The sequence below is a fragment of the Halichoeres trimaculatus genome, unplaced genomic scaffold (assembly GCF_033239565.1).
Source record: "Halichoeres trimaculatus isolate MK-OKI-2021-1 unplaced genomic scaffold, fHalTri1.1 fHalTri1_scaffold_1, whole genome shotgun sequence".
Taxonomy (NCBI): domain Eukaryota; kingdom Metazoa; phylum Chordata; class Actinopteri; order Labriformes; family Labridae; genus Halichoeres; species Halichoeres trimaculatus.
In genome coordinates this window covers 26,835,129-26,858,885 of record NW_027437179.1, presented here as the reverse complement: position 1 = coordinate 26,858,885, position 23,757 = coordinate 26,835,129, and the positions used below count along the sequence as shown (strand labels likewise).

The following is a 23,757-nucleotide window of genomic DNA, read 5'->3' as shown; positions in this document are numbered from 1 at the left end:
GCAGCCACAGGGGACAGGAGAGCGCTCTGAGTCTGTCTAGTGCAGCCGCTGGCCATACCAGTCTAATCAGTCTGTTAGTCATTTCCAGGGGCTGCTCCTGCTTCAGCATGAGACAGAAATAGACCAGTGGCTCCTTTCTACTATTTGGATGTAACTGCAAAAAAATGTTAATCCCCAAGCTATAACCGCTAAAAAATGATGGCCTCTGAATCCCAGCCAATCCATGAAAACCTTTCATCAAATCCCAGCAGCCCTGAGCCGCGCTGACTGGATTGCTGCCTCTCCTTTTTAAGTGAGGATTTTATCATTTAGTAGAGGGCAATATATGGCTGCTGGTTGCTTACAGAAGAAATGTTTAGAGTCCACACAAGTAAAGGCTGATGGATGCATCATAAAGGAAAATGAAAGGGAGAGAGATAGACGGCGAAGATGAGTGGTGAAACCAATGGAATAAAACAAAAGCATTTTATCCTCTGAGGTCAATTTAGTTTTAGTTCAGCTTGTCGTGGCCCACTTTGTTACCAAAAAAAGTATCAAACCACAGTACGTATCTGAACACCCTTTCTGCAGCATATGTGCTTTTATAATAAGGAAGTTGAGTGTCCCTTTGTAGCTCTGCATTGCCTAGAGAGGTATAGAAATTCATTATAGCATAATGTTCTGCATTTACATTTCTGACCCTATACCAGGGGCTCCATAGCTAGTGTGTCAAAAATTTTAAGTAGAGCCCACTTACAGGCTTGGCAGATAAAATTCACTCTGGATCTGTAGGTTATGGCGATATGGTGTATTTGCACCTCAGCACTTGAGTCGTCTAACAGGTGAACACTGCACAACAGCGCCTGCGTTGATCTTTACAAGCTGAACAATGTAATTTGTCCAGCAGTCCGTCTCATACCATCAGCTCAGATTAATGTCAGCCAGAGTTAAAAAACAAAAAAACAAAAGGACAACACCAGGTCGACACCAGCATTTTCAAAATGAATGCTTAGCCAGCACTGTGTCCAAATAGCTCAACATGTAATGAAGAGGTGTAAGAACAGATGTGAATGTGTCCAATTTTTCCTCAGGATACTGCTCTGGTTGGACTTTTAATCAAGCTGCACAAGAAAGAATACATTAGTGCTTCTTTTAGTATCCCATAGAGAGGAGTAAAGCAGGGAAGACAGGAGGGGAAGGAGAGTTATGTCTGACACGATCAGCCACATGTCCATGATTATCAGCCTACATTCTCTACACATCTCCCTTACAATTAAAAAAGTTGATATGTCACATTGTGAGAGGAAATATTTATCTTAAATGTGTCTAATAAATATTTAAATTAGAACTACTGAGGACTCAACGATAATTAATGCATCTTTCTTGGCTCTTCTCTTTTCATTGATTACATGAGACAAATCCTGCAATTCCATGTCTTCAATCCTAACACCAAAGGTGGGTTTATTCACACTGACAAGTGTGTTTTTGTACCTTTGCAAACAAGCTTTTTTTCTGCTTCTTTTCGTGACTTGTGAAAGTTAATGTCAAACCTGTTAGCAGCCAACAGAGAGATTTCAGGCTCACCTTAAAAGTCAGTCTGAGGTTATTTTTAGCTGTATGCAGGGGTTGGGAGAGGTTCTATTAAAAGCCCACAGTGACAATTGAATGGCTTGTTTTTGTCTGACCAAGACAGTTGGTTTAAGACTAAAAGATATTCCATTTCTGATAGTTTAGAAGGTAAAAAAGTAAATGCATAAAAAAGGTTGGAAAAAAGCAAAGAAATTGTCATTTTTCTTCATAATGACACCCTCTGCAAACCATCACTGTGGCTAAGAAAGCAAAGGAGGGTATTTCATTTTCAGAGTACTGCTGTATGGGACATATAACATTTCTGCAGTGATTGTGTGTGTACCCCCCTGAGATGAATCCCGTAGGCTTCCTGTCTTACCTGACAGGCTTGATATAGCAGCTGATGCTCAAACTTCTTGATGCCGAGGACATTCTGAAACATCTCATATAGCTGGTCCTTGCTGAGGATCAGCTCGGAGGCTGCGCTGGCGGTCATGCGTTGCTGTGCCTTACGGGGATCCTCGTCACCACGGTAGATGGTGTCAAATTTGGCCATCCAGGAGCTCAACACGGTCTCCTTGCTCAGGCCGTCAATCTCCGGAAGGCTGCGCACACGCTTCTCGATGTGCCTCTTGAACACCTCCCTGAAATCACTGGCCGAGAAGCCGCCGCTCTGGACCATCTTGGCCACACGGTCGCTCTTAAGAAACACCTGCATTGTGAGCAAACATTGTCAGTTGTATCAGAGAGGTACAGGCTCATAAATAAAATATTTCAAATGAGAAGTAATGGTTTTGTGCTGCAAGACTTCTGAACAGACTCATACTTTTTGTAGAGGTGTGAAAATATTTTGTGTTACATTCTGTCTCTGACAATTAATCTCTCTTTGTCTGTGAAAGGGAACCAAAACCAAAAGTTGTTCATATTAATTTGACAAATTGTTGGCCTGGATTTAAGGCATGACCAGCAACATGAACAATACAGCACGCTGTCTCCTGCAGCTGACAGGGTAGCAGGGACAGAGACATGAGAGGGTATGTTTTCAGAGCATCATAAGTAGCTATCAGAGCGGACTGCTTCGTCACTCCAACACTCAAATTTTGTTCTTTAGCATACACTACAGCTAAAAAGCTGCAACTATTGTACTGAAGCACCACAGTGCAGCGGTACATTACCCCTGTCACCGGCTGTATGTTTAAGTGGATAACAAAGGTTTACAGGCTGAAATTAACAAGATGTTTGGTCACATCCTTGGTTTCCCATCTGGAACTCTGCAGACCACAGCATTTGGTCCTTGCTAAAAACAGCACACACTGCAACCTGAGATTTCCTATACATTGGCTAATAATAGAGCCTGATGCTATTTCAGGAAAAACGTCTCTATTTGTGAATGAGAAGATGCTTTGTAGAAATGGATTAGATATACTTGAGAGGATGTCGGTTAACAGACTATTGAGAAATGTGTGTATGGGCGTAGGTCAATAAAGACTGCAGATTCTTGTTCCTTGCCATTTTTAAGTTAAGAATATGTGTTACACAAATAGATTTCCAAACATGTGTAAAGATTGTTCAATAATGTGGCCCTAGTTGTTAATATTTCTGACTTAAAGTGTTGGTACTTTTAATTCAGTTGATAAAGAGTCACAGGGTTTGTGTGTAGAGACTCTGGATAAAGTTTTATGTAGGAATAAAAATATTTGTTTAAAGCACCAGTGTGGTAGTAAATGAGATAAAACATGTAATGATTGTATTTGCACTGTGTAAGTATTATGCAAGATTTGATGCATACTGAAAAAGTTTCTTCAGGTCATTTTTATATATAGACTCTGATTCTCATGCTACATATAATTTTATCCCTCCCTCCCTCCTAGTTTAAATTGAAGTATTTTCACACTCACAAAATAATCTTATACTCGAACAGGTCAGCATTCAATTAACTCTTATGGTGGTCTATGTATGTGTTTCCTGAGAGTAATGGTTATTCTTTCCCTCCATCATGGATTTAGTCTCAGAGTATCCCACAATCTGCGTTTCTTCCTCCCTGCACAGTTATAATGACTTTTTCATCTGTGGATTGAATAGGGAGGCTGGAAAAGATGGCTGTGTCAGCCACATGCTCTGACTCATAATCTGTGCAGTGAAAAGCTTCAGCCACCATTTTACCACTCAGTTGTCTGAATACAAGCATTTTGACAGGAAGAGGGCTTCATAATGTTTTATCAGCTTTTCAGACAGAAAGACAGCATTTTTCTGTTTTGAAACATCACAAAACGAGAGGATTTGGGGAGTACACATTGTCAAATAACTAAAATATTTGACTAAATTGTAACAGCTATTATGAGAAGATTTATGTTTTAATGTTGGGAAAAATGTTGTGTTTCAATGTATTCAGTGACTGACTCCAAAGCTCTTAAAACACTTCCAGCTGTGGTGGTGCGTATATGGTGATGGTGCGTTTGTACCTCATTGTAGCTCTGCACTGCATTGATGAACGCCTCATCAGCCACAATTTGTGTGTCTCCGTTGAGAAAGGCCTGGAAACGATCCTTGGTCTGCTGAAGCTGCTGCTTGGTTATCTGCGGAAGGAAGAGTAAACAGGAACCTGAGCATTGAAGCCAGAAAAGAAAACGTGTCAAATCAAGCATAACAGCTATAACCATCAATTCTTGAGAAACTTGTTCTCTGCGAGCTGGGCCATCCAAATGTAATATTCCTCAAGAAACTTCCATTAACCCTTCCTTCGGGAACACTTGGCATCCACCATCCAAAGGTTTATAGTCAGGAGCCATTCTTACTGAGCACCAAAACCTCATTAGCTTGCTCATGCCATTGCCAAGGAGCTTGATAACAACGCCCTACCAAATCTCCCAGATCCTTTCCTGACCAAATGGAGTGAAAACAGGAACCTCATTTGAGAAGTAGTAACCAAAATCTCATTCTTCCTGCACCTACCCAGAGATCTTAACTGCGGATAAGAGTGTGAACTGAAATTGGTAGCTGTGCTTTATAGGCCAGCTCTGTCTTTACTACTTAAAGGCTGATACAAAGCCTGCATTACTGCAGCTAGTGCCCCTAAACGGCAGTATATCTCACAATCCTTTTTAACAATGCTCATGAATAAACCCCCCAGATACCCGGCTTCTTCCACTTGATGTAAGCTTTCCACACCATCACACTCAGTAGAAAACTGCTCCAGTGGACATTGAGGGTCCCAACCCAATAAAGCCAATAGGACAATATCATATGCATAAAGGAGAGCTACTATCCTTAAATCACGGAACTGGGCAATCTCCACGCCCCAGCAGTCCATGAGTACCAAGAACAAAGGAAGAAAGTGTTTCCTTGACAGAAATGTAATTTACAATGTGTACTTTTAGTGTACTCACAATCTTTTGTTGCAGTTACAATTTCTATTAAAACAGGGGTTCTCACACTTTTTCAAACCATGGACCCCTTTCAGGTTAGGCATTTTTCCAGGGATCCCCTCATTATTGTAATTTTGGTTAGCATAATATTAATACTAATTAAAAAAATATTTTTTCAAAGATAGAATTAGGCTACATTTATAACGTGTACTTTTAGTGTACAAGTTTTGTAAACTTTGAGAAATTGTTGACTCCAGCATTGAAAAACCAACTTGAGGCAGTGGCGTGCTCAGAGGGTGGTCCAATTCTTGAAAAACACGCACTTAACTACCCTTTTGGGTGGTTAAAATATGATAAGCAGACCTCTTGGGTAACAAAAACGTATGTTGTGTGTGAATTTGTTTTTCTTTTCGCCCCTGCCGGTTAAAAAGTCTGTGCACGCCACTGCACCAAGGGGTTTTTAGCTTTTGAGTTTTTTTCTAGTGTTGCCAACTATGAAATGTAAGACCTGACTCAATCACATGAGAACTAATCTCATATCAATAACTAAATTGGGTGAGAGTACTGAAAAAAAATGCTGGTTTTATTGGTGCAAGAGATCCCAGTTTGTTGATGTGCATTTTCAGTGATTTAGCACACTTTCACAATTATTCTGCGGACCCCCAAACTATGGTTCGTGGGACCCTAGGGGACCTGGGACCCCACTTTGAGAAACACTGCCCTGGAGGATAAATCAGCTTCTTTTGGGCCTTGATTTTACTTGTGTCATATGTATCAGTTTAACATGTACCTTGTGTTCAAAGCTAATTTGATTTATTAAAAATTAAACCCAAACCCATGTAAGTGCGTGCCCCTTTACAGTGGTTATAGTTCTCTATAGTTTGACTCCTGGACACAACTCTTTGCTGCATGTCTAACCTCACTCTCTACTCTTCACATTTCCTGCCCTGTATATTAGATTTTGGGAGCATTAAAAAGCATGGCTGTAGACTTCAAGTGTGGGCAGGAGGCTCGTATGCTTTTAATATATGGAGATTATGTTTATGAGAGTTCTTCCCTTTCTTCTGTGATTTTTCAAAATTTGCAATCAACAATCAATTTCTTTTCAGCCATAAACCAAGAGAAGCATGTATCATATTCTCTCCATTTTCCATTTTTTTTTCACTTTCAATAACCACTTAGGGTCTAGATGTCCTTGGATTGATTTTGCGCTGGGTCTGTGACCTAACCATCAATAGGCTGACAATCTCCCCCTGACAACTGCTTTCAATCTACGGTTTGAGCCGTTATGTGTATCAAACAAGCTCAAAGACCTGCTGGTAACACGTGTGTGTCTGTGTGTGTTCAGCCACATTTTGCAAGTGACAGACTTTGGTGTGGGCGTGAGATGGAAAAGTACCACGTATCATGTGCCTCTGAGGCAATCTCAACACCATCTGTGTGCCCATCGTACAACTCCAACCCCCCTTCATGTAACGCTCAGCAAATGAGGTTCATGTAATGTAAAATGTTTCTGTATGAGCAAAGGTGAAAGTGTTAAAAGGCAGGGAGATTATACTATAGCGCACTCTTAAAGCCCCATGATAGCCTAGATTAATACAGTTTATCCTATACTCCATACAAGTCATTGTTTTGTAGAAGAGTGAATGTCAGGATGACATACTGCTTATTGTTCAATTATAAAAGAGCCGCGCACAATACAACAGCTCATCAACCACATCAAAGATCAATACTACTACTGCTTCAAGATTTCAGGTGTATTTATCTCTGCCACAACAAGATGCAGACCACAAGGAACATGTGATCCATCCATTCATGACATTTCTTAAGGAATACCCTCATACCTGTCGTTAATGTCAATAATGACACTATTCAGAACTATTTGGTTTTTGGAAACTCTAAGAGGCTGAAGACGATGTAGTCAGCGTCACCCTTTTTTTCTTTTCACTTTTCTTACATGCAGTTTTTAAGCTTACAACACAGCTTAAAAAAAGCACTGCCAACAATGATCTTTGTCTAATGAAAACATATGTTTTGTTAAATAACAGTATTCTGAGAGGGGGTTTTAATTTCAAAAGAAACAGTCACTAGCAGAAAAAGCAAAACCAAAAAGCAGTATTTCTTAAGCAAAATATCCTGTTGTAGGATATGGGCTGTGGTGCTTTCTGTTAAAAGACCTCTATGCTTTTGAAAAACAGATACAAAAACTTGAACCATGCAGAAAGCTAATATGTTTGAGGGCAGTGCTAGCACTTATACCCACTAGACCTGAGGCCATGCATACCGTGTCTCTCTTGTATACAACCAAACACTACATAACAGCAGCTTCACTGCTGAAAGCTTCCAAAGGAAACCATAAAAAACATGTCTCCGTTTTTTATTATGTATTTTTAGGGACTGTGGTAAAGAACAGACCAATTAGTTGCCTATTTAAGTTGTTCTACAACAAAAAAAGCAGTCATCAGCAATGGTGATTGGCCAGTTGTTCAGTAATTTTCCAGCTAGACTTACAGCTCCTAAAATTATTTTTTCATGGATTAAATGAAAGATCTTGGTGTTTGATAAATAAAAGAAATGATGCATATATATTACATTAAAAACCCTCAGAAGTATTTTGATAAGGGTTTTTCAAGGCTATTTTCTGTCATGTAAGGACAAATGCACTAAGAATGTAAATGGTGAACAGAACCCACGCATAGAGGCAAAGAAAGAACATAATCATTAGTTGCAGCCCCGGCAGTAATCTATGCGGCCAAGGACAGTGTGGCCTCTATTAACCTTACATTTCAACTTCAGATTCACACAGTGCAGACAAAGAATCACAAAGATATTACAATAAACTTCAGAAGATAGGGTGTTGGCAGTCTTCCAAACACTGGCAGACCACATTTGTGTTTTACCTGAAGATTTCACCGGGGAAGGTCAAAGCTAATAATACTTCTGCTGACCACTTCTTTTTGCCGATTGGACTTTGCGTGACAGTTGTTAGCTGTGTGTGGGTGTGTGTTTATTTGGAGATCAGACACAGGAGTTCACAGCTGAGAACCAGGTGAAAAATGCCCATTTCTCCACCAAAAAAAGAGAACAGTTCAGCTGCATAAAGTATTCATGAGTTTGAGTTCTGCGTGCTCTTTGCCTCAGTGCTGATTGGAGAACTGTGCTGATTAGTTAGCACATTGATGGATGAGAGAAAATGCTTTCATTTTCATCAGTATTGCCAGACTCCCAGCATACTTTCCTGCTTTGCTATTATTGATTCTCTCTCCGTGGCTCTTATCAAGATTGCAGTGTTACGTGGTGATTCATTGGCTTGCAACGAAGTGGATCGTGTCATTAATCACCTTTAACATATCAATAGAGGGGATATGCACATTTCATTGGACTGATTTACAGTTACTTCATTAATGTTGGAAATGGCTATGGATCTGAGTCTGGTTAAACCATGTAAATGAAACAACGCTGAATTTGCTGGAAAACATTTCACGACTTTGGTCTCTCAAAAGCATAATTCTTTTTTTTTATTCTGAAGTGGGTTTATGGTACTTATCAACAGTGTATTACATAATGTGAGTGCTGTTTAGCAGGCCACATGTTTAGAGAGACAAATGGATAAAGCTGTGTACTATACAGACAAGGCATAGAGTAATGGTGTGCATGTTTAAAAGGTAAATAACTTGTATTTGGACTGTACTTTTAGTCTGGGGTAAAGTGTCTTGCCCAAGGACACCTTGGCCGGCATGGAACCACTGACTCTCTGATGGAGTTGACAGACCTTGTGACACAGTTGCCTCTCTGTTAAGTCGACGTAGTTGAGTGTTGTCATTCTTTCTCTGAATCACCCTGCATCAAAATCAGCAGTCAGTGGAAAAAGTTAATAAATTGTTATCATTATAGGCCCAAAGTGACAGTCGTATATCATGATAAGATGACATAAAGATGTATGTAAGCTGTTTAACAACTCAACAAGAGAATGCACTAATATATACATTTTTATAGTGGAAATTTTCCTGTAAGGAGGACCAAAAGTTAATGGTGTGCTTTGCAAACTATTTCTTAATTGCTTACCCATGTTGAATTTGTTATGATCAAATTCAATGATGTTTTCTTACCTCTACTAATCAGTCGGTTGGAATTAAAATTTCAGTCAAGATTGCAAAAAAATTGCTTTGAAATATCCAAATTTATAGCAAAATTTGTTGAAAAAAATCAAACCTAAAATAATCATTTCACACTAAGTGTGGGACTTTTCATATCATCATCTTGCGCTATTTTTTTCTCAACCCCACAATGTCCTTGTGCTTATAAATGACTTAAATCTCCATCACACAACCCTATTAAAAATATATCCTATCATTTTTCACTATATAGAATTACAGAAAAAAGGTATAAAACTGCAAAGTTGGAGAAAAGTTTTTCTTTTTTAACTAAACATAATTTATAAAACACACTGGAAAATTAACAGCAATAACAAAGCTTGTTTATATAAATAATGCATTTATTTATTTTGTGTATTACTCTGTGTGTTTACAAAAGAAGAGACCTTGCTGTAATAAAAGCAGGTTACATAACACCTGTAGTACACAATAATTATATAAGACAGCAATTATACTATGTTGTGTAATTAATACATTTATCATGAAGGTTGTAATATCTTCCTTTCCCTTTGAAGCTCGTTGTCAACATGGCTGTGAGGTATACAACGTATCGGCCGCTCTGTCAGTGCTGTGATGAGTGGAGTAATTAGCTAATTGAATGCAGTATATGCTGCTCAGTAGCTAGAGTACTTCAGCACATTAAAGCCTGTGCTGTGCTGACTCACACTTTAGATTTCTCTGCAAGTTACATAACATCAAAAAAGGGAGCTAAAGGAAGTAAATCTGCAGATCAAATGTCTGTGAAATAAAGTTGACATTTTAGCCCTCGTTTGGGTTCCTGATTTCCTCAGACAGTGAAATGTTTTGCAGTTCTGTGTTAGATTAAGATTAAGATCAACCTTCTTGCGAAACACTCTAAGGATTTATGTTAACATTAAAAAGAGTGTGAAGTTTAGTTTCACAAGATCCAACATGCACAGTGATGATAAAAGACTTTAATGCAAACCTTAATACTCTTATTGTGTATTAATCTGCTTGCTCAGAGAAGAGCCGCCTACCAGTGCTGCTGTTGGTTTTGAGCAAACAGGCTATTGTTGAATCCTCTCGCCACACAAACCATATTTCGGTCATGTTGCGGATGACACAGCCGGCCAACATCTGAGTAAACAGCCAACACAAGTAGGAAAGCAGGCGCTTCACAACAGCTGCACAAAATCCACCAACAACCAGCCTCATCAAACACGAAACCCCAGCATCATGTAGTGTCTGCGGTCACCAAACTACAATTATATAAAGACAGATGTACAAGCTATTATCCTCAACCAGACGTGCTCACAAAGATTTGTTCTGGAGGCACACGCACGCAGAGTTGTGTGAGCAAATACCACTTGGGTGGCTTCATAAACAGCCAGGTGTATACTCTGCAGACGGAGCCTGACAAATGGCAAACAGGGATAAAACAGGGAGCTGTGTCTCTGTGTAACCAGCCTCTTCTCTGTTGTCAAATTCAGGAGCTGCGACAGTGCTGATATATACAGGAGAACACTGTGTTCACAGGCAGCTAAGCCCCTTCTTGTAACAGTCATCCACTATCACACCACCAACTCACTGGCAGCTCAGATTGTTACTCATTATGCTCCACTGGTTACTGAGCAGAAAATAAACCCTTAACCTCACTTAACATAAACCATATGGCTGAGTCTAGAGGGTAAAGAGAGGACAAATCAATGGGACACTTTGCATAAATTTGTTCTGAAAAGGATCAATACATCATGTCAGCAACAAAATACACAACTACGAAATGTATAACACCTTGACTGATAGCACAGTCCAAATGAGTTTCAGTTATGAAGCATTTTGTGAGGTTTGCAACTGTAACTCAGTATGGTATTTACATCTTTCCAGCAGAATGCATTGCTAAACCCACTTGCAACCCACTTGGGTGATGATATATATCCCACTGGTTTATACATTTGAATGAAAAAGTGGACTTTTACTCTTGAGAGTTCATCTAGAACTTTCTTGATGTAATTTAGTATTTTGGGGATTTTGACTCTTGGGTCTAATAAAACAAAAACCTGGGCTCTGCAAACATTTTGTCTGAAAACTAACACTTAAAAAATAAATTAGTGATAGAAATATATTGTAGTTTCAACCCCATTTCATGGCAGCAATACATGTTTTTGAACTTCAGTGTAAAAAATTACAAAAGAAATATCTTCTGTCTGCCCAGTGCTTCCTTATAATGGATAAAATTTCAGCACATTTTTTGACACGCAAGTCTAACCAACTATTAAGTGGTCTGTGTTAAAATTGCTCCTTGTTCAGTTTGAAGGTTAATGCCATGCGGCCATTTTTAAAAGTTCAAACAACTCAAAAGCCAAGCTTGAAAAAGCCACATTATTGCAGCACATTTTGGGAACTGAATGGCAAAAATAAGTCTTTTGTGATAGAATATGTCATTTCATAGATCTATTTTTCTGTAATATCTGTGTCCTTGTGATCAGCATGAAAAAGAACCCACTGCAGTGCTACAGAGCACATTTCATTCTGTCCAGCACACAAAGCTGACTGTGGTTTGTAACTGGTGCATTACTCTCATCAACAATCCAAGGCATAAATCCTCTGCTTCCACTCTCCCATCACAAATCACTTACTGTCTTTTTCTCTCTTTTGTCTGTCCAGTAAATCTCTCTCTCACTCTGCTTTTAAAGGTGATTATCTCAGACATTTATTTCTTTTCCCATCCGTGCCAAGCTTGTGCCAGCCTTTTTAGACGCTAAGTATAGTTTGCATCTTTTATGTCCAGTCGGTCGAGGGGGATCATTCAGATGTAACCTATTTGCTGAAATATTCACTCATTTAAAGAGTTTGTGTATGATTTTTTTAAAGTTATGGATTTATAATAAAGCAGAACATGAGATATCTGCTAAGTGTTACACATCGTCCTAGATTGCTGACTTTCTGATCTCCAGACTGGATTTTTTTGTTTTGTTTTGTTTTGCTAGCATCAGAAAACAGAGCCTTTAGCCTTAAGAAGCAGGCAACAGAAGTCCAGTGGCTACTGGAGCTGTGACAATTACTTATTTATACTGTTAAGCGCCAATTGCCTTAAGTGACCCCATTCAAAGAAATTCATCAGCTGCTTTTTTTCATACATGCAGTAGAACTCCAAATACTTAAAAACAGATGAGTCTTGTGTACTGATATGAAATAGGTCGTATTAAGGGTTTGATTTGGTAAGATATAAAATTCAAAGAAATAAAATGTAAGTAAACTACACCTTCTCTCCTCTTCATGTGCACATAGAGGTATTCAGATCAATTTATGTGCTTTTAGAAATTTTCTTGCTGCTTTTGTTTATCAGTGATATATTGTTTTTTATGTCATTTAATTTTCAAAAACAGTGATCAAAGAAAATTCTTTCTGTAGAAATTAAAAAATGCATTGGAACGCGTAATTTTTCTAATATAGAGGTTTTTTATTTATTTTTTTTCCCCTGAATATGTTTTAAACTAAAGCTCAGATACATGTAAAGCCTGTTGTCTAACCTTTTTTAAACTCTGCAGTGTAGTTTATGGTCACTTAAAGCATCTCGTGTGAAGTCAGTTCAGGATATTGTCCTCTACCTGTCCTGAAAATATTATACTACAGTTTGTACTTATTGAACCGAAATTGTGCTTTTTTCCCTCTTAAGCTAAGAAAGTGGTTATTGTACCACAACGCAATCAAACTGCAACCACTTTTAAACATTGAATTATAATTTCATGCCTAAAAGACATCAAAAATGTAACTTTTGTTTGATAGTCTAGTTTGATAGATTTGAAAATGTACCCTAATGTTTCTTATCACTGACTTGGTTGTAAAAGTAAACTTAATTTACTTAAGTAAATTATCGCTAACTACTACTGAGCCCTTCAAAGGGAAATTAAATGCAGGACTTACATCTAGATGCATGGGTACTCTGTATTTGGAACAACTGTGGGGGCACATGTTTTACACTGAGCGATAGAAATATTCCAGCATTTGCTGTTGGGAAGTGGTGGAGCCCTGTATGACTATTTTTCTATTCCAGCCCAAATTCCCTGACAGCTCCCTTGTATGGGCTCTTGTTTCTTAAATAGCAAATCAGAGTGATTTTAAGTGGGCCTTTCCTGTCTGAAAAGAGTGGAGGAGTGGAGTTTTACAGTCTGAAGAAGTAAATTCCCTGAAGAACAGTCATAACCTGCCCCAATGCAACACATTTCAGGAAATCAGGTCAGAACTGTCAACAGGGATGCGTTGTTGTTCAGAACCACTGATCTAGACCACCAAAGCTGAAGACCTAGCTGCCATATTTCACAAGTTGGAAGTGAGATGGTGTTGAGATGTGTCACCCATGTTAGATGACACAGGACCGACAGGCTTGTGGCTGCTGTTTCTATGTTATTTATTTCTGAGTGCAACTCATCAGAGGTTCAACAGAGGACAGCAGTAATGAGCCTGCTGAGGCTCTCATACCTTCATCTTACTTTAATGTGGAAAATCACCACTACTAATCTACCTCTCTACTCTGTCCTCTGTCTTATTCCAGTCATGCTCCAGTCATTTTCTCTTTGAAGCAAGCCTCAATATAACAGAATATATTTGCACAAAAATATTTTCTCTGCAAGCAGAACGACCACCAACAGCTGCCTGCCTTCATTTAGTAAAAGTTGGATGATGCACAGCCACCCTTTCATCTAAAAAAAGAAAAAAAAAAAAGTTTTAGGACAGTGATTATGACTTTCATTCCTTGTAATTATGACTTTGAATCTCATAATTCTGGGAAATTATCTTGTCATGATAGAAAAGAAATGTCACAAAAGTTCAGAAAAGTTTCGTAATTGAAACAGTTCAAAAAGGGACAATAATTGTACAAGATGAGATTCCTTTTTTTTCTTTGATTAAGTTAAACGGTCTGGTTTGACACACACTGAGGTGCTGATATTACAAGTGATGAAGGGCTTAATTTGTCAAGGACGCGCAGGCATCCTTGAGTGAAGGAAACCTTGAATCAGTGTAAGGTTACCAGCATAGCAACTACTGAATGAACAATCTGAGTCTAAGTTTTTAACCTTATTTCAAATGTTTTCGTATGTCCATCATGGAAAATTAAAATAAACTATTATATTCAACAAAAGTGACGAGAGAAATTCAGGTTTTGACTCCTTTCATGTGCATACATTTAGGAAATGCAAACTTAGTTTAGTAAATGATGAAATACTGTAGTCTAAGCCAGCCCAAAATTTAATGGTTGATTAAATAAGGTACCAATACTTTCAGTGTTGTAGGCCTGAAACTGAGGGTGTGTTGTGTCTAAGCTGCAGTCACCCACCAACAGCTTTCAGCTGTAGCTCCAGTTAGTAGCTGGCTGCTACCATAATACTTTAATGCTCTACCACCTGTATGCAAACGAACACAGGTGACAAACAACATCTCTTGGAAGGGCGATGTTTCAATCCGAAAAATGGAGATAAAGTTGTAAGTAAGGATGTCTCTGCATTTTTTGCCCCCGTTCCCGATTCCAATTATTTAACATTGCGTATTGGCTGATACCTAGTCCTGATCCAATTTCTGGGTTTGGAGTTAAACTTTGTTGAAGAAGTGAGAAAGTAAGGCTGCACAGTTTTTTGTTTTGTGCGTTTACAATACTGAATAGTAAAGAATAAATGCTAAAGCTTGTAAAGTTCATTTAACTTAGTCCTGCTAATCTGAAGTTAAAGCCCTCTGAATCCCAAACCCATTGGCTAGATCAAAATACAATTTTTTTTTTAAATGACTGGCATTTACAAGCCATTTGTCCAATCCAAAAACTGAAAACACAAGGGTATCGTTAGATTCACAAGTTTCCGATGGTACATGAATGTATCATATAAAAAGCTGGAAACATGTCTTAACATGATACAGAAGACGGGAGACTTTTATCAACATCGCTTTGAATTTCACGTCTTCTCAGGACATTGCAGAAAATAACCGGTCTGTTTGCTAAATTTAGTTGGGAAAAAATCCCGCGCTTCTTGCGGCTTTTAGCAAACCCTGAATGGTGGACAACTTGTGTGCACGTAATACAGCTCGCTAAAATCAGAGGCTGCCCTGAACGCAACTCTGGGAAGACGGTGAGAGACTTCAAACATACATATTAGACACCTACGGGACTATCTAACGTTTCCCCTCTTCATGGAAATATTTGTTTCGCTAAACCGGATTATAACTTTAACTGACCGAAACTATCCATGGTAAGGGATCAATCTACTGTGCTGCGAGGCTCAGCAGAAACACCGGACAAACTCGTGTTGTCAAACTGATTACACCATCATCGCATCCTCACTTAACATCAGCGCATGCTACGGACTGTGCTGTAAAGTTTCAGTGAAGCAGGCTGTTAGACCAAGTGTCTGCACGGAAGGACATACCGTGGATAACTGAGATGGCATAAACCTGCGTCCCAGCTTCTTCTCAGAGCTTTTGGGGCGCTGATCGACGTCCTCTCTCCGTGGATATTTATGCGTTCTTTTAAAGCCCGGAAACAGCGGAGCAGCCTATCCTCTGTAAGTGAACGACGTTGCATGTTATTTTGAGATGTTTTGGTCTAACTGGACGCCTCTTGAAAAGATCGCAGAGCATAGGTGTCGCTGTTTGACTGTCTTTAATTTCTAGTTTGCTTTATTTCCACACTGCTGACTCTGAAGTCACGGAATTGTTAGTGCTAAGCTAGAAGACTGTTTGTTTTCGATATTTGTCCCTGCAGAGTTACCGTAGGGTGCTGTAAAGCGCACGTTATTGCTGTAACGTGTCTGGTTGTTCATGCGTGTTCTGTAATTAAGCTAACTGTGGCTGCTGTTCTACATAACTGTACCATAACTTACTTTATCATTCTCTCGTCGACTTTATGAGGTTGGGCGCCGTCATAGTGCTCGGTTTTACTGACGCATTTGCGTTCGGCAGCAATTTTGGCTTTGTGACGGCTAACAGTCTATGGGCTGACGTGATGGTCGGTTGAGAAAGGATCGGCTAGAATCTCCGGTCTCAGATACTATTGATAGGACGACTCGGGGGACAAACCGCAAGCAAAGGGCTGTGGCCAGCAGATGTAGCTCCAGTTTTAGTTTTATTGTCATGGACATACTTTTCAGCGAAACAAATTGATGATGAAGATAAATAACTGTTTCTTCAAGAACACATACATTCATCATGTAATTGAAAAATAAATGTTGACTCTTCTTTTTCTCATTCACATGCATGACCCTGGATGTTGTCTGCTTTCAATTTTCAGCCAGCTTCAACTGTCTACTATTTTTTTTTAACTCTTACATGTCACATAGTTGTAGAATGGATAATATATCTTCATCAATGATAAGCAGATGGACATGTCCCTTGGAGATTTATGTTTCACAATCCCCACAAAAAGTATAAAACTACATTAACGGTCCTCAAATAGACACGTCATCTTTATGACTGACCTTTGCAGCTCATGGAAAGAAAGGGCTTTACTGTGTCCTACCACCAGGATTAAGGTTGTGGTAGTACATGGTTAACATTTGTCTTCCCAAGTACAGGATTATATAGGCTCAGAGAGCACGTTTGGTTTTACTATAATTAATGAGTACTTGATGTGTTCTTAGAGATGGCACTCAAATGAGAGAAACATCAAGATGTGAGATGTTGCTTTCAAGCCAGAAGATAGATTCTGCTTTATCTTTTCATGTAGAGAAACCCTCTGACACCACCTTGAAACATAACATTTGCATTTCTCAGGCTGTTACAGTCAGTGCATGATTGCCCTGTGTACAGATCCTGGGTCACATGACTTTATTATTAAACGCACAAGGCAAATATGAGCTATTTTGATCTTGACTGAGGTCTCTTCCTTCAAAGCAGTCAAACCTTTGGGAGAAAGACAGTGTTAGTATTCTGAGGAATAAGGTCTCAGCCTCCCCTTCTGGTTATAGGCAGACTGGGGAGATGTTTAATTTGTGAGGCTGTGATTTGCTACACTTGGCTGCAGACATTGTAGGTAAGGGGGGAGGGTTTCTCCTGCTGCTTTTCAGCTGTCACCTTTGTGGAATCCACCCCTCATATCCAAACCACTGATGAAAACCTTTATTCGCTATACTAAAGGCACTAAAACATGACTTGAACATCTGCCTCTTAATATGAGGCTGACATTCTTAAGCAGCAGAATTCCAATGATGATTGACAGGTGTGATTGTTAACTCAAAGCTTGACTTTGACACTGACTGCAAAGCTTCTTTTATTGTCTAAAGATGTCTTTTTCAGGCACATACCATTTAAAGATCTTACATAATAATGCAAATGCCTCAGTGCCATACTAGCAGTCTTCATTTACTGCCCTCTCCTCCTATGTTATCTGTGTACCTCAATATTTGTTTTGATTGGTGTGAAAGGCAAAAAAATCAAGCATTTATAGAGGCAATTATCTTTATAACACATTTTTCAAATCATACAGCATAGAACAATGTGAATATTAACAAAAGTCCTTGCTGCACATGCACCAGTTAGATGAATATTTATTAAATTTTTAATGATTCTAATTTTAGTCCAGCTTCTGAAAATGATGTCATCCCATCTTCCTCACTTCACTGGTTGCCCCTTCTCCTGTCCCATTTTACATATAAGATTATATATCACTGATTCCTCTTTTATCATTGAATTTGAATTATTGTCATCCACAACAGTGATTGGATGGTCATCCACTTATTCTGGGTGTGCCACCCAAATAAAACAGATTCCTTGTGTCTTTTCACTTCTCCCAGACTTTTTCACCATCCCTTCTGTTATTATCCAATCCACATTGTGTATGGTCGTGTCCATTTTGTGTGTAAGTCGTCATTATGTTCAGCCTCTTTTGCTTTCATTACAAGGATATTATTATGGTTTATATTGTAAGAACATGTCGGGAATCCAATCCATGTGAAACCAGTTCACAAAGGGACACCCAAAATCCTCTGCAAGGCTCAGCACTGAATACCACAGTAGCAAACTTCATCCAAGTATCCCTGATTTGCATTTCAGGCTACTTCACATTCAAATCACAAAGCCTGCTGCACATTTCTCAGCTCCTCTCTCTCTGGGTATCAACGGCGTACTGTAAAGTATTAAAATGCTGAGCCAAGAGGCACTCTATTAAGTTAGCCTGCTGGCAGATGGGTTGATTAGGTCAGGATATCTACAGGGCATCACACTTCCTACAGTAATTGAAAAAATGCTAAACCCGGAGATTATTCAATTCTACAATACACTTTCGAAGTGATCCATAAAAACTAGTTTGTTAAATTCACCATATTTCATTCTTTTATTGACTGTTATTACATGATTTTGTTTGACTTCTTGAAAGCTTCCATTATGGTTTAAATCTAAATATCAGTCAGCTTTTTTGCACTACGTTGCACTAAATCATACAATACAGTTGGCCATGTTAGCTCTTTTAGAGAGATGGTCCAGCTCCAGACCTCCTCCCTCAGCCAACTCTTTTGGAGGCTCCACTCTGAGACCCCTTCTACTTTCAGAAGGAAATGATGGAAGAATGTGAAGTTAAACCAAAAAAAAGGCATTCTATTGAGCTCACAAAGAGTTTATTATTGAATAAATTTGAATTTGGTCAATGGATCTGGATATCTCTAGACAAAATTAAAAAAAAAAAAAAACAAGTAACGTCACGTCATCTTGATTTATTGCTTTGTTTTACGTTATTGACTGAAGTAGGCCATCTAATGTCTTGTAGTTGTAATAACAATAATTTGAGCCATAGCCTGTTTGTGAGTTTTATTTTATTTTCTTGTTAAAAACATTGCTGTTGGAATTTTTACATTTTGAGTTTTGAGACTAACTGTAATGTTTCTGTGATGAAAGCCAAAATTCTGGTTTAAAACCAAAGCTATATCGATATATGCTAACTGCTAGCATGTGAATGCAATTTCCTGTGTATGTTAGCATCAAGCTAGCGGTATTTTTTTTCTCCTTCATATTGCTTTTGGTATATTAGGGGATGTATAGGAAGTAATGTACATTTCTTTGAATGTTCAGTTTTTCAGTAAAACTGTTAGAGGAAAAACCTGGATCAGAGTTTTCTTGGGGAACTGTTATCCATCTGCTAAGCTAAGATAGTTGGGGTGAGAGACACATGAGGAAATGAAAATGAGATCATTACACCAAATGGAGGTGCCTACTAATTCATGTTGTGTTATTGAAGATGTGCATTTTATATGTTTTTTTTTTTCCTTAAAGTAACACTATCGAGTAATCAGGTTAACCAGCGTAATCAAATGCAGAAAAATTGGATGTGTCTACCCAACATAACTTTGAAGGCAACTTTTATTTTGAAAATTTTACTTCCTAACATGACATCACTTCTTTCTGGAGGGGTGGAGCCTCTAAGAGAGTTGGCTAAGAGTGGAGGTCTGCAGCTGATTTTTAAGGGGCTGTTCTAGGGCACAGTGGTACTTTTAGCTCATGTAGACATTATAGCAGTTATAATGTAAACATACTGATGTATTAAATGCATAATTTCATTTTCTTTACCATCTTAGTTTTTCAAATTAGCAACTGTTTCGGACGTTTTTGGTCATAGGACTTCTGAAAAATGTTGGACGTAATATGTCAGTTAATAATGGTGTCAGTGGTGATTCATAGACGAGGTAAATGGATGTCACAACTGAACTTTGTAACAATCTACCCAACAGCTGTTAAGAAAAACAGAGGGTCATGCTGTCAAGAGTATTAATCATTTATATCAAAACATTTTCCTTATCCATACAGTTTGAATTTTTTGGCTGGATGTGTGAAAACTGAACTGCTGGTAGTGTTAGATCCAGTTAGGAGATCACCAGTTCAATAGGCAGTGTCCTCTGGGAGCCATAAAGGTTTTTACAGACTTCAACGTTAATCCATCACACCCTTGCTGAAACCAGACCAACACAGCCATTAATGCATGATGAATTTTTTTAACATTTTTCAATTCTAAAATCCCAAGGTCTGTACCTTGATGAAAAGACACCATGGCACTTTAGTTTACAGCAATTACTCCTTTCCTTCCAAAGTGTCCTGTATGTCTATTTTCTGTGTGGACATTGTTCAAGCAACTTATTGTCATAAAACAAAGGAGGATTTCCCTCCTGAACAACCACTAATGATGCCATATTTCCATAAATAACAGCAATACAGTCTCTATTTGTCAATAACCTCAGTAATTCACTTACACCTCGCTTAGGAAGGGGGCCATTAGTGTAAGTGTCCAAAGACAATAAGCCGCACATTGCAGACACAGCAGTGACCAGTTGTATATGCATACAGCCCTGCGCTCAGCCAACAGTTTCAAACAGCAGCAGCAGCTCCAACATTTGTCCTACTGCTTCAAAGAGAAGCAACTGCCTATTTCCTTCCTATTGTGTTACCCTTACACAAGGTTACAGCAGAAGAAGAAGAAGCAGAGGAGCTTGCAGACTCTGCAGCCCAGCCTGTTTCTCAGTGATAGCCCATCAATGCTGTTTGTGTGCCAGAGCTTCTAATAGCGGATTAACATGGAGCTGCTCCACATGTTTCGCTGAGGCCTGTAAGTCTTTTCATTACAGAAATTGTTTCATCACATTGCTGTGACTAACCTAGAATAGCCAAAATCCTAAATGCTGCATAGATTGAGTGACCGTGGTGTGGAGTTGTTGTTTATGAAGGTGCGAAGAACAAACATGTAAGAGGGCTACAAGGAAAACATTGAACTTTTCAACAGTTCATTTCTCTAAAGCAATAAAAGATAAGACTATCACAAATAAAGCATCTAACATGCAACTACAGTAAAAAAAAATATATTTATTGTTTTGGCATTTAAATAACAAATAAATAACAAATAACCATCTTTTTCTAAGTTCTTTAAAATGAAAATTGAAATGTGCTAAAATGGTAAAACTTTGTTATGTAATTTTTCATATCCATCTCATAATTTCAAAGCTACTGGCTTAACTAAAGGATAACAATGGAGGTTTTTACTTAGACTGTAGGCACAGGAACACACTGGTCTGACAGGAAGCACTGGCTTGTTTGTCCTGACAGTCACTCACCCACAGCAGAGGATTGTGGCTGCCTATAAAAGTGCATCACTAAGCATGCATTAGACTATCAGTAACCTACGCTGAATGGGACTCCAAATAAACAAATAGATGGAAACACTGTGGTTTAAGCCTCCCACATGCACTTGTGCATGAGTCAGCAGAAAATTCAGACCATATGGCTTAAAGCGTGTCCAGAGGAAGATAGATCGTCTGCAGGTTACAAAAAAACAACACTAACAAGAGCAATTGCTACAGCACTGTTTTACAGAGTTTCCTCGCAGGAGAGACAAGTGATGAGCCGTAGATTAACCGAGCTGGATTAATCTTTGTCTAGTCCACACAGTACACAACTTCTGTCTTGAGAGAAGAGCAAGAGACTGCTACTACAGCCTCAATGAGCCATGGAATAATCAATATTTTCACAGTACAAAGGAAGCTCTGAGCAAAATGTTATTACCTCAAGAACCATCTAAGCTTGCTTTTCTACCTTCATTTGTCAGTAAAATAAAGTTCCCATACCAGTCTCGGGGTATAAACAGTGGATGATCTTTTTCCAGTGTGATACACAGATCTACACAACCAAGGACAACAAAGAGTAGCTTCTGAATTTTCTTTTTCTTCATGGTGCAGTAATGCCTGAGTGTGGTGACTTTGACAGTATAGGACATGATGACCCAAACTGGTTTCAACATGAATGGAGCATCTCGGCATCAACGTAAAACCAGGATGTGGGCCTTGTCCATTACAGTAACTTACAGTACCTGGCCCCCCTGTAGTAATGGTGTAAAAGAAAAATTAATGTCTGGACGCTGAAAATGCTCAATGCAATTAATAGCTGTAACCCGTCGAGAGGAGCCCAGCTCATCTGCAGAGGAGGCAGAAAGCTATTAAGCAACCTTCCTCAAGAGGTCTGAGCCTAAAAGTCACCTTGGGAGGCCAAATTGACGGGATAGGTGATGGCGCAAACGGGTTGGAATTGTGTATCCACCAAAAAACACGAAACTGTGCCCTACATCTTGTGAGAAAGGGGTTTTTCTAAGATACAGGCCAACAAGGACAAGGACGCTGTCCCGTTCTAAGTCACCGTAACCATCCCCTGAACGCCCTTTCAATTAATGGACTTGCTGGGATTGATCTGACTTGTGAGCGAGTGTGTGTAAGAAACATGGACTGCACTCAGTCTGCAGCTCTGCAGCACCAAACCATGTGTCCTTTCTTTTACTATCCGAAGCTCGGACGCGCTTTTTTCTGTGTGCTTGTCATGCTCTGAGGATTTCAACATTTTGCGTCAAAAGAAAAAAAAAACTGTCTTTCTTAACCGAGATCGTTCAGCATCCGCGCGCTATCGGGTGGGCCTTGTGGCCAAAACCCCCCTTCTGTGCTCTACCTTATGTAGGTCATCAATGACAACATCTGCGATGTGAAAGAAGGCGTTTCGTCAGCATGTGGTTATTGATAAAGCCTTTGCATCCAGGGGCCCTTACCTTCTGCTGTCGCCTTGCCATATCTGTGGGCTGTTTTGCATTGAATGGATACGCGATGCATCGCATGACAAAAACATACAACTGCAGCTTCTTCTTGCGGTCCTCCTCATCTCTCTGCAGTTTGTCCAGGTCCTCCTTCTCCTCGCTGGCTGCAGACGGGCTCGGGCTGGTCGGACGGGCACTGCTGCGGCTGCTGCTGGGAGCGAGACCACCCGAGCTCTCGCTAGTCCTGCTGGGTGAGATGCGGGATCCGGCCTGAGGTGCCATCGCCTCTTTAGTCTCCTCCTCAACTATCCCATCAGATTCCTCCTCGCTGGACGACGGATCTAACATCTTGTTCTACAGAGGATGCACCCCTTTAGATAACCTAACCTTCTTACGGAGGTTTTTTTGAAATTGTTCTCCAATTTATAGTAGAGGCACTGTCTTATCCGTGCGCAAATTTCTTATAAAATGCTGGGATCTAGGCCCTTGTACTCGCTGAGAGATGTCAGCAGTACGAGTGGAGCTGGAAGAGGCTCAGTCTGCTTCACACTGAGCTTTCTCCGCCTGCGCCGAGCCTCCGTCGATGCTTACGTATTTTCTCTGCTTTATTGGCCAGTCACTGCTGCGGATGTGAGAGGGGGAGGTGAGAAGGCAGCAGAGGGGAGGGGCAGGGGAGTGTAGCGTACAGATGAGGGGATGGTGAGATTTCTTTCCTTTTTTTTTTGATTCGGCGAAAGCGGGCGATGGCCTCTCCCTGCCTGCCAGGCGGACGCATGCAGGCGCGAGGCGCTGGCCGTGGTCCTGAACACAGAATCAGACCTCGGAGTTAATGAATGTGGCGCCTTCCGCGTCCCTTATTTAAGCGTAACGTTCTGCATTGGTACACCTAAGATGGCTGCCACAGGACTTCTCTGATATTGTCACTGAAATGGGGAACATTATTCAGTTCTTTTTTTTCATGTGCGCTTTACACGAGCCGCTGATCAGTAGTTGTAAACCACTCAGCATGGCTCCCGCTGTTCTGTAGCGTGTGTTGTTGGAGGGGTGAGGTGGCCAGGAACTCAGCTCGCGCTCGATCAGTGGGCTTCTGTGGAGAAATTGATTGTTGCAGCATGTGCTGGTGTCTCATGTCAAAGGGTTGTTTTTGACTGCAGTCACATGAGATATTTTTCTGTTAAATAACTATTTAGATATTTTC

The 23,757-nt window shown here is 39.7% G+C and overlaps 1 protein-coding gene across 4 annotated transcripts in view; it reads right to left on the bottom strand.

Moving 5' to 3' along the window:
* Nucleotides 1–23,131, bottom strand: part of cadpsb (Ca2+-dependent activator protein for secretion b) — a 72,832-nt gene extending 49,701 nt beyond the window's left edge. For 2 of the 4 annotated variants that reach the window (XM_074670620.1, XM_074670629.1), the window contains exons 1-3: nt 22,575–23,131; nt 4,011–4,124; nt 1,928–2,260 (exon numbers count right to left, since the gene is read on the bottom strand). In XM_074670620.1, the coding sequence (XP_074526721.1) occupies nt 1,928–2,260; nt 4,011–4,124; nt 22,575–22,907 (780 nt within the window). In that variant the 5' untranslated portion in view covers nt 22,908–23,131. The remainder of the gene's footprint in view (nt 1–1,927; nt 2,261–4,010; nt 4,125–22,574) is intronic. The other 2 variants (XM_074670604.1, XM_074670611.1) reach the window with 1 other exon arrangement.
* Nucleotides 23,132–23,757: the final 626 nt, after the last annotated feature.